The 14,861-nt window shown below is 37.2% G+C and overlaps 1 protein-coding gene across 4 annotated transcripts in view; it reads left to right on the top strand.

Annotated features, from left to right (window-relative positions):
- Mast4 (microtubule associated serine/threonine kinase family member 4) overlaps positions 1-14,861 on the top strand; it is a 158,802-nt gene that overhangs the window by 71,927 nt on the left and 72,014 nt on the right. For all 4 annotated transcript variants that reach the window (XM_047556720.1, XM_047556721.1, XM_047556718.1 and 1 more), the window contains one exon: positions 11,463-11,532. In XM_047556720.1, the coding sequence (XP_047412676.1) occupies positions 11,463-11,532 (70 nt within the window). The remainder of the gene's footprint in view (positions 1-11,462; positions 11,533-14,861) is intronic.

Below are 14,861 nucleotides of genomic sequence, written 5' to 3' on the forward strand. Positions count from 1 at the left end.
AAGAGAGATTGCCTAGCATATGTGAGACCTGGATTCAATTCCTAGTACTGCAAAATATAAATAAAAGATAGAAGAGATGATAGATGTGTTAATTGGCTTAATTATGATAATCATTTCATAACATTTTTCAGTCAAAAATCACATTGTACATCTTAGATATATACAGTTTTGGTAGTTAAATCTCAGGAAAGCTGGAAAAAATAGAGACATGTATCAAATAATGTGATGCTATCTGTCACACCACCAAAAATCCCCCCCCCCCAAAAAAATTCAGTTTTGGCAAGGTTGAAGGGAGATAGCACCCTATGTGCCACTAGCCAGAGTGTAAACTAGCATCATGTTTTGGGAGAGCAATTGACTATACAGACCAAAGAAAAAATGTACCTATGCTGTTAACCAACAGTTCTACTTCTGGGAACTTAGCTCTTGGATATAATTACATAAATATTCTGAATATACACATTAAATCATCAAAACACTAATATCAGCATAAATACACATTCATAAGATTAAGTAAATTATGGTGCATTCTATATTAGAATGTTATTTGGTGCTAAAGGATAGTGGAGATTTAGGTGGAACAAATACAAAAAATTGTTAGGAAAAAACAAGTGTAGAATTTTGTATGTTATATAAATACAGAGCCTGATATATGTCACAATAGTATTTGGGAGCATTATGTATGTAACACCTGCTGGCATATAGATGTGTGTTTCTAGGCAATTATATGATCCTTCAAAAAAAGTTACATCTGAATAGTAGAAGAACAGATGGAGGCTCAAGGTTTAGAACAACCTGGCAAACATGTTTGAATGAGGGGCTGGGAGTGTTGGTCATTGGTGGAGCATGTGCCTAGCATGCAGGAGGCCCTAGGTTCAAAAAAAGTGTTTTAATGGATAAGAGAACCAAAGGTTGAGATAGACTTTTCATTTTTATTGTACACCTACTTGGATTGTTAGAGTTTTCTTTGCCATGTTCGTATAATTCCTTTCATAATGACAGCAAAACATATATAAATGTGATGCTCATTTTTGGGACTGTCCCTTTGGTTGTTCAGCTTCCTCTGCCTCACAAAATCCTTTCTTTTCCCTTCTCTTTCTACCACTGCCCTTCAGGATTCAGATTGAAGATCCTTTCTGGGAAGCCAGCGTGGTTCTCCTTTCTGAATTCAGGGCTCCCTCTGTTTACACATCCTGCCAGCAGCACAGAGGCCTATTGTGTTCTGTTGGGTCTGTCTGCTCTGCCTGGATCTGAGATCCCTGTGGTCAGGGGATGGTGTGATTCATCTTTCTGCAAGGCTGCCAAGGGTCTGTCACATGGTAACCAAAAAGGAAGAATGTGGCAGTACTTTCCCCTTGTACTACCTACCTTACAGGGACACCTCACCTGACACCCACAGTCATAGGCTGTTTCTGATCCTTTGAGTATTTAGAACACAAAGCTCTGGCTTCAACATTCTCTCCAGAATTGTCAGTGTTCCCCTTCATCCATTGTCACCATCCACATCACATGAAAAAAGCCTCAGGTATCATTTTCTTTGACTGGGCCTACTGGAATATGCAGCATATATTGACTCTCGATAAGTGCTGCCAAATAATTTAGAATTCTCAAATATTCACTTAGTGTTTTACTCAAAGAGGGCCTTGAAGACTCTATGATGCTCTTGAACAGGAATCACAACTTTTTTCCCAGCCCCCATATACCCCCAAATACCTGAAGGATTCAATGTGAACCCCATAAGATGGTGATTCGCTGAAGGCTGACATTTGTGCATACAGAATCTGAGCTGTATGTGGTTTGAATCAAGCTCTCCTCAGTTACTTGAGGATTATTTACTGCAAATGTGATGGACAAGGCACATTAGAGAACATAATCAGAAAGTAGGCCTGGATGGACACATCCTTGTAATATGCATATTTTCCGCAAGAAGGAATGATTACAGACATTAAAGTAATTGATCTTAGTTTTGCTTCTGATAATTCCTTGTTGAATTCAGATTGATGCCTTGATTTTAAATGTCCTGATAGTTTTAAATGTTCTAATGTTGAATGGATCTAATCATAGACATTCTGCCCATTAAGAAATGAAATCATGAAATGCACAAATTTCAAGGCAAATATTTCATTCATGTGTTGTTAGGTATTATAATGAAAACTGGTTTGAACACATGATTAAAGTTGATAGTAAAAGTGTAAGCAAGATTATGGTTAATGAATGTTTTCCTTTTTAATTTTTTTTTTTTTTTTTTTTTTTTTTAGTTGTAGATGGACACAATACCTTTATTTTACTTATTTTTATGTGGTGCTAAGGATTGAACCCAGGGCCTCATACATGCTAGGCAAGTGCTCTGCCACTGAGCCACTACCCCAGCCCTATGTTTTCCTTTTAAAGAGTTTTCAAATCTTAATGCAGAAACACAGTGAGATACACAGTTTAGCTTGGAGATGGGGCAGATGCTCCGGTTTTGGAGGAAGGGAGAAACTGTGGTGATGACTGAGTCTAGAAGAGAGCAGCAATAGGATTTCTGTGTGTGTGTGGAAGTTATGTACAGTAGTATCCCTTTATCATCCCAGATTTTGGTTTTCCATCGTTTGGATTATCTGTGCTCACTGCAGTCCAAAAATATTAAATGGGAATTCCAGAGGTAAACAATTTAGAAGTTTTAAATCAATGTTCTGAATAGCGTGATGAAATCTCCTTCTATCCTGGTCCAACATGCCAGGTCCAACTATCCCTTCATTGAGCATATCCACACTGTGTACACTACCCACCCACCCTTAGGCACTTAGCGGCCATTTCATCTTTTAGATTGATTGTCTGCAGTGTCATAGTGCTTGTGTTTAAACCTTATCTTACTTGACATTAGCCCCAAAGCACTAGAGTAGTGATGCCAGCAATTCAGATAAGCCAAAGAAAAGCCATAATGACTTTCCTTTAAGTGAAAAGGTGTAAGCTCTGTACTTATAAGAAAAAGAATCATATGCTGCTGACATAAAAGTTATTGTTAATCTCATATTGTGCCTAATTTATAAAGTAAATTTTATCGTGAGGTATGAATGTATAGGAAAAAATTATGTGTGTATAGAATTTGTTACTATTTGTGACTTCAGGCATACCCTGGTGGTCTTGGGACATATGCCCCTTTTTCTTGGGGACTGCTGTACCTTGATAACTCCAGAGGACACCTGTAGGGACGTGGGATTTTGTAGTGTTGGTGTGGTAGAATATTTTCTGTTTGGGTTAATGGTAAAGGACGTTTAGTTTTTACTGCTGTTTTGAGAACACTTAAATGTGTGTGAAAGGGCAGGGGAATGTGTATAAAAAGGGACTTTGAGCTTGTGTACCTGAGACATGGAGTGTGGGAAATTGAGTTTAGGAAGAAATGGGGAAGCAAAAGAAAATTCCACGACTTTGTTATTAAGAATTACAAAGAGCAAGTGCAAGTTTAGGATATGATTTACAGGACACAAGGAAGTTCTAACACCATGATTTTCTCAACCCTGCCTAGTAATGTCTCTTCCTTTAAGGAGTTCAGGCAGAGCCTGGACATAAGCATTTTTAAAGCTACCCAGTTGATTTTTACACAGCCCAGGTTGAGAACTATTTATTGATCTAAGGGAATATAAGGAAAGAGTATGAGAAAAATATTAGAGGAGGGAGCGTCTCACAGCCAGGGGATTTCCAAGATCTCTTGCATGCTTTGGGGGAGCTGAACCTCAGAATTCTGATTGGTCAGATTCTTGGCTCATTACTTATTATTTCGTTATGAAGCAGTAGGGGTTGAATGTGTTTGACTATTTTTAAGCCTGAACAGGTTTCTGGCTTTAGAAACTGAAAAGTAGTTATTTAAAGGGAAAACCCCCTCACGCATAGCTTGCTTCTTTCAGATAAAATTCCTTTGTATTGGAAGCCAAAGAGCATTTACAATTTAAGTAGGACCACCTTAAATTTAGTATTTACTTTTTAACTAAGGAGCTGACAGGAAGAGATTTATAATAGAGTATACCTTTAGATTACATTTAGGAAGTCATATGGATAATGCAGCATTTCATTTAAATTCTTCCTCCCTGAAATGGAATTATTCAGCAATTGAAGCAGTCTAAGAAGAACCAATTTCCTGATAACATCCCCCACTCTTCTAGGTAAAAAGGGAAATTTTTTGTATCTAATTATGTTAAGGAATTGAAATCCCTTTGTGTAAAATAGAAAAAATAATAACATGCACAAGTTGTTACATTCTTTAACTATTCAGGTTCAGAGACTAATTAATGATCTGACATTAATAGAATGAATCAAGTTTCATATAATCACATGCAACTTAGGAAGATCTGTTATAATGGCCATGTTCTTTCCTCCCCTTCTCTGACCTTACAGTGCTGAGCTACTCTGTAACTTTCAACAAAGGGTAAAAGTAATCTCTCCTCTGTTGCTGGGAAAATGAATTACTGTAGATGGGAGGAAAACATACAACTAAAAATCAACTTTCTTCATTACTCCTGACATTCACCAGTCTTTACTCAGGATCACCTTGAGATGTGACATCAATTCAGAGTAATAAGGAAGGGTCAATGAAAAGCTAAAACATTCTCAAGAACCCATTATAACACATCTCCAAGGGATTTGTGTCAGTGCCACCGCATTTCAATACAGTACACAAATTCCAGGGGAATGGCTTCATAGAACTGAGACAATAGACATCAGTGAGAGTCTCATGACACAGAAATTGACCCTTTAGTGTGTCTCTCTCCCACTCCCTACGTGTTTTCCACCATATAACCTCATCAGTCTTTCCTTAGAAAATGTTACAGGTACACTTATTAGGCTGTTGTGAAACAATACATTCTCTCTATGTTATCATGATTGAGAAGTTTTTAAGTCATTTTGATACATTTAAGGACTTTGGTTTAGGAAAATTTCTTTTTCACATGATTAAGGATTCAGAGTTTGTTTTGCAAGATGAGTATGAAGTCGGTGATATGCATATGTGCTTCCTTCAGTAGATTTTTAGCTCTTTGCATCTTGTTCACCTGTTTAATCTGTTCTAACCAGTAACTCAAAGAACTTAATTCATAATTATTGCATTAGACAAAAAACTAATGTGTTTCTAGTTTACTATGCAACAGAGACTAGGTTAGGTACTGAGAACTCAAAATACACTTTTTGTGTATCTACACATTAACTAGGGTTTATCCCTTATTGGCATTTAGAATTGTAAATTAGTGAGAAGAAAGAAATTGAATATAATATGCATGTCATCATATGCCATTCACTTTACCTGTGGTGACAAGAGATAGAATAATTGAAATTATTATTCAAACTTTAATATTTAGCCTATGACATTTTTCTACCCTACAAATCTTTACTAGCACTATTGCCATTCAGTTCATTAGGCACTAAAATACTTTGAAGTGGGGAAAATAAAACATTATTTGCTCTAAAATATAAGAAGAAAACTCCGAATTTTTAAATGTTTAGGTAATATAAATATTACCTGTGAGAACTGTAACTAAATTCTACATTGTTATATAAAATTATAATAATGTAGAATGTGAGCACATTAATTAATTAATTAATTAATTGTACTGGGGATTTTAACCCAGGGGCTCTTAACCACTGAGCCACATTCCTGGCCCTATTTATTTATTTATTTACTTATTTGAGATAGGGTCTCATTAATTTGCTTGGGGCCTCAATAAGTTGCTGAGGCTAACTTTGAACTTGTGATTCACCTGCCTCAGCCTCCGGAGCCACTGGGATGACAGGTGTATGCCACTGTGCCTGGCAATATGAGCACATTTTAATGTATTTAAAAATATTTGAGGTGGAGTCCCCTAAGACAGACTGTACCATATTGGGATATCAAGTTTTGCTCTTTTCTCACACTCCCAAACCAAACAAACCCCAGTCTTTCCCTCCTCAGTTAGTACTGCCATCTGTCCATTCACTTAGTCCTCAAATCCAGAAGCCATCTTTGTCTGCTCTTTTCCCCCTTCATTCCACTCAGTCCCATTTTTTCAACAAATCCTGTTGGCTCTACTGCCACTGTCCCTGAGATCTGCCGCCACCCCATCCAAACCATCATCTTCTCTCCTTTGTCTATGCCTACGGATTCCTAAGTGATCTCCCTGCTTCCCTTAGTACCTGCTTATGGCCCATTGACCACAGACCAACCAGATGGCTCTTTATCATATCATTCCCCTCTATAAAGGATTAATAAATATTTGTTGACAGCATCAATCAAGCAGTGAGTAGTGGTACTGGATAAAGAAGGATCAGTAAGGCAGGGACAGGGAAATCCAAGAGATTCAGAGAAACCACATTCCAAGAAAGCCTTGATCCACTGTGTATAATTCTCTCTTTACTTGAAAACCCAATCGTATTAGTGTACTTCTATTCATTGGCCTGCTATGAACACTTCACAGTATACCCAGGGACAGTTCCATTGACAGCCAATCAAGGATTTTCCTTGGCTACTTAGATTCTAAACAGCTGCCCAGGTTTAATTAATATTCTACAATTTTATCTGGAGAGGAGCCAGTTTCTGAGACAGGTGTCTAAGTGAAAAGATCTCTGGCTCTCTACACATCACCTGTCTAAGTCCATTGGGATAGACTCTAGCATCTCTGGTGACTTGAACCATGAGTTTACAAAACTCAGTCAATTTGAGGTTCCTATAGAAGAGTTTCTGTTTGCTGGCATTCATCTTGCAGGGAGATCCTAGATTTGATTCAGTGAAGTTTGCTCTTAAGGATTTAAACAGTGGCCATGTGCTGCTGAGAATCTACTAAACAGTAAGAAACACTACTCTGATTGTTATGGTGCAAAATGTCACAATTAATTTAAGAGGCTTATCAAGTAATGACAACAAGGGTTCAAATGGGGGCTTACTGTTTGATCCACCAGGAGTTACAAATGGTAATTATCATTATTCTTGGATTCCCTCAGTTCTGATAGAAACCCAAGGCATCAGAAACTATCTCATGCACAGACAGCTATTAAAAGCACATTAATAATCTATAGTGGATAAAGCATATGCCTTTTAAAAAGATTTGTAGCTTGCTTCTCTGTGGCAAAGACACGGGACTTCTCCAACCTAATTACAAAGCAATCAAACAATTTAATTAATCTGGAAATCACTTTCTTAACAATAACTGTCTCTGAAATGAGGCACCCTGTGTAGCACCGTTAGGTAGAATATGGTTTTGATACACTGTTGTGTATTAGCCATGCTGTCGTCCATGGGGATCATGAAGTTAATTACCTAAGTAATACCTGACCACTACTAAAGCTTACTATACCAGGTCAGAAACATCCACTGTGGTAGCAGCAGTCTATAAAGTGTCCTAGCACTCGAACATCCAAGAGCCAGCAAATCCCCAGAGCAGCAGGATTTGAGTTATAAGCAAGTGCTGCACATATGGGCAGAGAATTAACTGGCACCAGTTTTCATTTGAGAGTCTCTCAGGTATTGCTTTGCAGATGGGTGGATGAATTCAGAGAGCAGCACTGTGAGGAGTGAAGGTCATACATAGGACTCTGGTTTCAATTCATCTTGCTCTCATCCTGGGGAAGCGCTGTACATGTATGCAACAGTCAGGTCCTCATCTCTGCATTAAGAATATAGATGGCATGCTTTATAATTTTATCTGTTCTAAATTAGCATTTTTGATCATTATAAAACAAAACAGTGTCACTAAATCTTCATAGACCAAGCAGAAATCAATTTCTATTTCAAATAAGCACAAAGACATCACAGATGGACTTCTGTATCTATTCTGCAAGTCTTATAATTTCTCCCTCAGAAAAATGGAATTTTCTGTTACATATGACCCAGAATTCTACAAAAAGCTCATTTACCTTTTTCCTCTTTTATCATCATAACTCCACTTTCTCTAGATTCCAGATTGGTGGGCTCATCGTTCTGTTTTCTCAGTCCGCCACATCGGAGAGGTCAGTCACTCGTAGTCTGTAATCTTCGCATCACTTACTTCTAGCCCATCATCAATCACACTTCATCTGCCTATCATGGTATATTTTCTCTTTGCCTGACCTGCCTGATCTAGCTTCTCCACCTCTGATACTCCCTTGTCCACCACACTCATGCCAGCTGAAAACCTGTGGCATCTCTCCCTTGCATTCAAACATCTCTTAAAGTGCCCCACCCATTAGTTAGTGCACAAACTGTTTAAATCTTATTCACTTTACCAGTATGGATTTCCTTCAGCCAACAACCCTGTCTCTTGTGACCTCCCAGAAGTCCCCTTTTCTCTCTCCCCTTATCTAAAACTTGCCAAACTGCTTTCAGATTGAGCTATAGTCTCTTATCCTTATTGAATTATCAGGAACTCTAGTCCACATCACTCTCACTCATTTTCTCTGATATCCCACGACGCTGTAGAGTCTTGATAATGTAATCATGCACTACATAGCATTATTCCCCTTTTGTTCTACCCAACCCCATTTCTTGGCAAATCCTGTTGCCTGTACTACCAAAACAATGACAGTGGGCTCATAAGATTTCATCACCTGGTGATGTGGATACCACCCTCATGTGTTTAAGTACATCCTGTGATGTTCACAGGATGATGAAATTGCCTAGCAACACATTGCAGAACATGTCTTGTCCTTAAGCAACACTAACTCTGTGTATGCTATATATATTTTCATTTCACCTTAGCTTTTCAATCCTACCTGAGAAAAAGAAAGATCTGGATTATTAAAATCATACAGATAAGTCTATAGTCTTAAAGTTGAAGATGTGGGAATTTGGGGTTGGTTCTACAGCAGTAGAAGAACTGGATATGTACGTAACATTTATATAGTGGAGAAGATGTTATAGATTTAGATTTTATATCAATGAATTGATAAAGATTTCTGCATAGTGGAGAAGGTTTTTTAGATCATATACAATAGGTGTAGACATTAGGCCTAAAAACCTGGATAGCATATTCTTTCTCTGCAATGAGAGAATACTTTGCAAAACATACATAGAGGAAGATAACTTTCCTCATGGTCAGCATTTGAAACGTTTTAGATGGATATGTTGATAGAGCTAGAGCTATTGAAATATACCTGATAATGTTTTGTCTCTTAGAAGCAAATTCAGAAAAAAATTACAGATGGAGAATATAGAAAATATAAATATGGGTTAAATGGTATAATTGATTTATTTTTAAATAAGAATAGTTAATAATAGTTAAATAACATCAAAAAAAAGTAGATGAGAGGAAAAGATTCAATCAATACACTAGGAAAAAAAGCCCAAGATGTCCAAGATGTTAAGGCAGCATCAGAACATGAGAGATGATTAATGACAGCCATCTTTTCTTCTTCCTCCTCTTTTTTTTTTTTTTTTTTACTAAAGTGTTCTGCATTTATATCCATATCTCTGCCCATCCATCCTCAATGTGGATGGGTCACCATGTACTGTAAGATATTACATGGCTTCCTGGGGACCACTGATTAAAATCTCTAAAAGTGAAAAAGGTTGTAAATTAATTCCTTGTTTCTCCCTTCTCAAGATTTCTAAAAATATTTAGTGAGGTTTCTAATTGTTCTAGTTGATCACATTCAAATCTCCAAAGATGGTGGTGTTTTCTTTGCAAAGAACGCCAGCTAATAATTTACGGCCAGTTTTTCTTGGTCTTATTATTTCATTCTAAGTGAATGAGGTAGCCGGGATTGTTTTCAAAATGTCTTGGCTTCAAACACACAGTTGTTTTGTTATTCCTAATAATTCTCTGGTAATTTGCTCTATATGGTCTATGAGTAAAGTGAATATTCCTCTCAAATAAAAAACAAAATCTATTCAAATATTTCTGGCATTAGACTCTTCCCCATAGGAAGCAAAATTTTTTTAGCCATCTTGAAATTATTGAGATCTTTTATAGAATATAGAGAGTAAAAAGCTAAGTTAAGGGTAGAGGAATGAAAGCTATTGAGAGAAGTCAACGTAACTTAATTTAGCAGTGTAGATTAATGGACAAGATGAATCCTGGATTAATAGATGACAAAAGCAAAATCCATTTCTCCAAGGGTTCAAGGAACACCAGATGCAAAGATGTAATAAATTTCATTGCAGTAGGGGGAAAAATGCTTCTTGATTCTCTGTCCATAAAGAAATGGGCTTCTCAGCACTTCCCCCATTGGGTAGCTTTGATTGTGGTGTCTGTCATAAAGTTAATAGCATCTGTTGAAGACATCACTATAAAATTTGCAACCCTAAGTTAATTGAAAAATTTCAGTAGAGATGCAGCTAGTCTAGAAGTCCTCAAGGTAACCATAAACTTAGCCTCCTTAATGTGTTAGTCTATTCTTTCAGCGGACTGGTAATAGGTTGTTTTCCTTTATAGCCAGGTGCTGACTTTAATGTGAAATCTTGTGTTCCTTACATCTAATTACAATTTCCATTTCACTAAGAAACCAGTGCTGTAGTACTGGGCTTTCTGTTGGGGATGGAACATATCTCCAGATTTATCAGCCATTTTTCAAGAATATACAGGATAACTTTGTAGTCTTTTCTCACCTCCTCACTGAAATCCGCTCTAGTCCCAGGCGGTCCTCAGTCAGTTCCACAAATCTAATTAAACATGCAGAGAGAAGCAGGGTGGTCTGGAGTGTCCTGAACTCGCCCTCGCCAGCTGCCTGCCAAGCTTTCTCAATGATCAGTAGCAGGTTGAGTGAGCTAATGGAGAAAGTAACAAGTCCCGGAGGAGCTGCCCTCCTTCTAGTGAGCAATCAGTGCTCTACTCCGCCTCCGAAGGACTTGGGGAGACATGTGCTGCCAGTCTCTGTGTGGCTGTGGCTTTTAGAGGCCACCTGGTCAGTCATGGTCCAGCTGCTTAGGAGCAGAGAGATTGTTGAAGAAAATATTGACAAGGGATAATCCTTCTGGACCCCTCTAGCAGTGCTAGGATAGATCTGGGTCATTTTAGAAATACATCCGCGGAGTGGATTCTTCCTCATATTTTATAACTAGCTCTGACACATGCACATTTCAGATGTGTACTTTGAGCATTTGCTTTCAAGAACTCAGACATTTTAACTAAGGTTGTCTCCCAAAATAGAAGTACCTCCAAATTGAAACGTATGTGTACCTGTCCATTCTGCTCTTTGAAGTCCCTCTCTTGGTCTTTCACTAAATGTTGGCATCTAGAAGGTCACAGCCTAGACATTTATATTAGACTATTAGATAGGACTGAAATCTTTAGATTATTATATGAAAGACTGCAGCTGGTGATATGGGGGAAAGTGTATATTCATTTATCTTGCACACATGGAAAGCTCTGCCAGAACTCAGGCACCCCTCCTCCAAAACCTACCTCAGGTTAAAACCAAAACATTATAAGAAGGAAGGACATTTTACAAAAAGTAAAGGGACTCATTACTAAGGAAAGAAGATTCTGCATGTGGGTAATGGTACAGAAACAAAATCATGTCAAGTTTTCTTTTTCTCTCTATAGGAAATAGCCCTCAAGATAGTCCAAGAAATTTCTCCCCCAGTGCCTCAGCCCATTTTTCATTTGCACGGAGGTAAGAACTTCTTGTGAGTAATAAGTGTAATATGGAGAATTCCATTTCTGGCCCCTCCCCACCCCCCTGCCTTCTGCTTTTGACATCCTGCTGGTTGTCACATAAGACCTTCTCCAAAGCTCCCCTGGACAAGGGACTTTGCTAACACACTAATATAATGATGAATTCCACCTTACTTTAGAATTTGAAGTCCCTCTCTTGGTCCTTCACTAAATGGAGAGATCCCAGTGAGGGCAAGAAATTACACTTTCCCTCTTTTCTTTCATCCCTAGTACATGCTTTGTACATAGTTGGTGCTTAATGGATTATTCCTGAATCATTTGAGCTTAAATTATAGAGATTTAACTAATTTGTATCATAGTGTGACTTCTTTTGTTGTCCTTATAAAATACTTTTTTTCTCAAACTGCCTTTCTTGGGACCATAAAGTATAAGCTCTGAGACGCTTCTCTCTTTGGGAGCATTAAACCAGCAATTTCATGATCCCCCTGAGTTAAAAAAAAAAAAAAAAAAAAAATACTTGGACCATAGGATGTTTTGTTTTCTCTTGTGATCATGTTTATAATGGGACATTGAATCTTAAAGAGATACACCTCCTTTTGGGCATTGAGTCAAGAGGAAGTGTTATTGTTCAGAAGGATCTAATATTCATCCTTTGCAGGGATGGTCTTCTACTGTGTTATAACCCAGTCATGCCTTCCTATTCTACAGGGGCAATCAGTATACTTCACTATGTCAGATTCAGACCTGCTCACCCCTCCCATCTACTTAACTTGCCCTCTTCCACCCAGGAAGAACACAGTGAAAGAAAAAGTCCCCTTCAGTCTGGTCTCTGAATGTTCAGGATAAATTTGGTTAATTGTCTGAATGTCTTAGATATTTGCTAAAATGTCCTCAGAGACCTGGGTATATTTCAAAGTGGATTAAAGTAGCGCTTAATAAATTCACATAAGTAAGTTAAAAAATGCATTTGTTTCTACATATATTACTAACCAGCAAAACTCACTGCTCTTTGTCAGCATGTGATGCATTTTCTGTTGCAGAATCCAGAGGAAAGGGTATGTTTACAGCATTATCTGAATTCTGTATAATTAAGATTCCTTTATAAGCCTCAAGCCAAAAATAAATGTTTGTTCTTTCATTAGTTTAGTCATTTCCCATCGTATGTTAAATGTCTATATGTTTCCCGTTGTGGGGACTATATAAGAATAATTAAGACATCATCTCAGCTGGGCACAGAGTCACATGCCTATGATCTCAGTGACTTTGGAGGCTAAGGAAGAGAATTTCAAGTTACAGGCCTGGACAATGTAGTGAAACTCCATCTCCATCTTAAAAACAAAAACAATAACAAAGACAAACAAAACCCCACAATCCCCAAGAATCTTACTGAACCCACACCAAATCTTCCCTTAATTTCAACTTCTTTCAATTTCTCATTTTAAGTACCTTAAAGAAAGCATGAAAACTAACTGGTCCCAGAAAGGCTGTTGTCCAGTGAATATTAATTCATGATGGTCCTACTATTCCAAAGTGGGGGGAAAAATCCTGTAAAAATAAATAAACAAGTCCTTGCCATACTCTTTAAAACAGACCTCTGTGGGGGTGGGGGAGGGAATGCGTTTAATTACCTTGAGTAATAAGAAAAATGCAAATTTCATTACAGCATGCATTAAAACATGACAGAAACCATAGCCTCTTAATCCTGCCAGATTTATAAAAATGAAGAGAATCTAATAATGAAGTGGGTGACTGAAGGACAGATGAAGCTGGTTTCTGTGCTTAAAAAAAAATACACAAACCCCCAAGCATGTTATTTTTGACAAACCATAAACCGTGACAGGAGATTATCACAGGAGACCTCCGGTTGATTTTGCATGAACTTCCGGCTGTAACTCCCTCCACACTCTTCAAAAAGTATTAATTTAGATTATGACATGAGTGATTATTTTCTTAAACTTTTATTCAGGTAAACAGAACTCTGTTATGAAAATTCAAATTGGCATTTTCTGTTAAATGTCTGGGAGTCTTCCTCTTCAATTTTGGAGTTGATTTTCATTTAGGAAACATGGAGATTTTATCCAGGGTCACCATTGCTGTGCATTTCTGAACGTTTGCAAAGAAATGCCATTTTTAGAATCCACATTTTATTTTCTTATAAATTTGGCCAAGAAAGGAAATATTGCTCTATTTTAAAAAATTTTACTGGGTGAAGAATGAAGGTCAGACTTATTAATGTATTCTGACCTTACTTGTTTCATTGATAGATACTCCCTATAATATAGTTCAATTACAACTGTGAAGTGTAATGGTGCACACTTCTTTTCTATATTTTCTCACCCAGATTCAAGAGTAAATTTATCAAGTTAATTTTTAAATACTTAGGTTTAAAAACATTAAACATTAGCATCATAATGTGAATTTTATCTGGAGCAAGGAAATATTTTCACACCACTAATTGTAATGCAGGTTGAGTATCACTAATCTGCAAATCCAAAATACAGAATGTTCAAAAATCTGAAACTTCTTGAGAGTCATTGAAACTTTCTGAGCAGCAACATGATATTCAAGAGTTTCAGGTTTGAGGTATTTGGATTTGGAATGCTCAATGGTAAAGCCAATGCCCATATTTGAAAAGACAAAAAGTTCCAAAATCTGAAATACTCATGATCCCAAAATTTTAGATGAAGATGCTCAACCTGTACTGATGTACAATCCATCTAATTGTAGAGTTACTCCCCCCGCCACCCCCTTTTCCTCCTTTGGTGGAAGGATGGAAGAAGTAACGTTCTGGCTTTCCAGAAGTTGCCAAAGTGTAAATTATTTTCACTTCCATTGTAAATCTAAAGTCCTTGAGTAAATGCCAGGGATCTCTCCTAGTTGTGTAGTTGTTATTTGCCAGGCTAAATCACAGAATGTATTTCCATAAGCGATTTACTGGAACAGATTTGGCTGCTGAATTCTGGTAATGAGAGCAACTTCCTAGTTCCTGTTTCAGAATTCTTTCTGGAGTTGATTTTAGTTGATTGGATTTTAGTTGGTTACATTTATTACTATATTCAGTTTGTTCCTGCATCAACTAGAATATACAATGTATCACCCCAGATAACTATAACAATTAAAGACAGAAAGAAATCTGCTTCCTCTTCATACAGTTAAAATAACTGGGTTGATATCAGAGTTTTTTATTCTTTCATTGTTGTACATTTTTTAAATCTGAATTTTATGAGTAGTGTTGAAATGACTTTTTTTTTTTTTTTTTTTTTTTTTTTTTTTTTGGCAATCTCTTTGAGTCCTGTGTTCCCATTAGATGTTTTTCCCTTCTTTTTT

The sequence above is a fragment of the Sciurus carolinensis genome, chromosome 6, assembly GCF_902686445.1.
Source record: "Sciurus carolinensis chromosome 6, mSciCar1.2, whole genome shotgun sequence".
NCBI classification, from domain to species: Eukaryota; Metazoa; Chordata; class Mammalia; order Rodentia; family Sciuridae; genus Sciurus; species Sciurus carolinensis.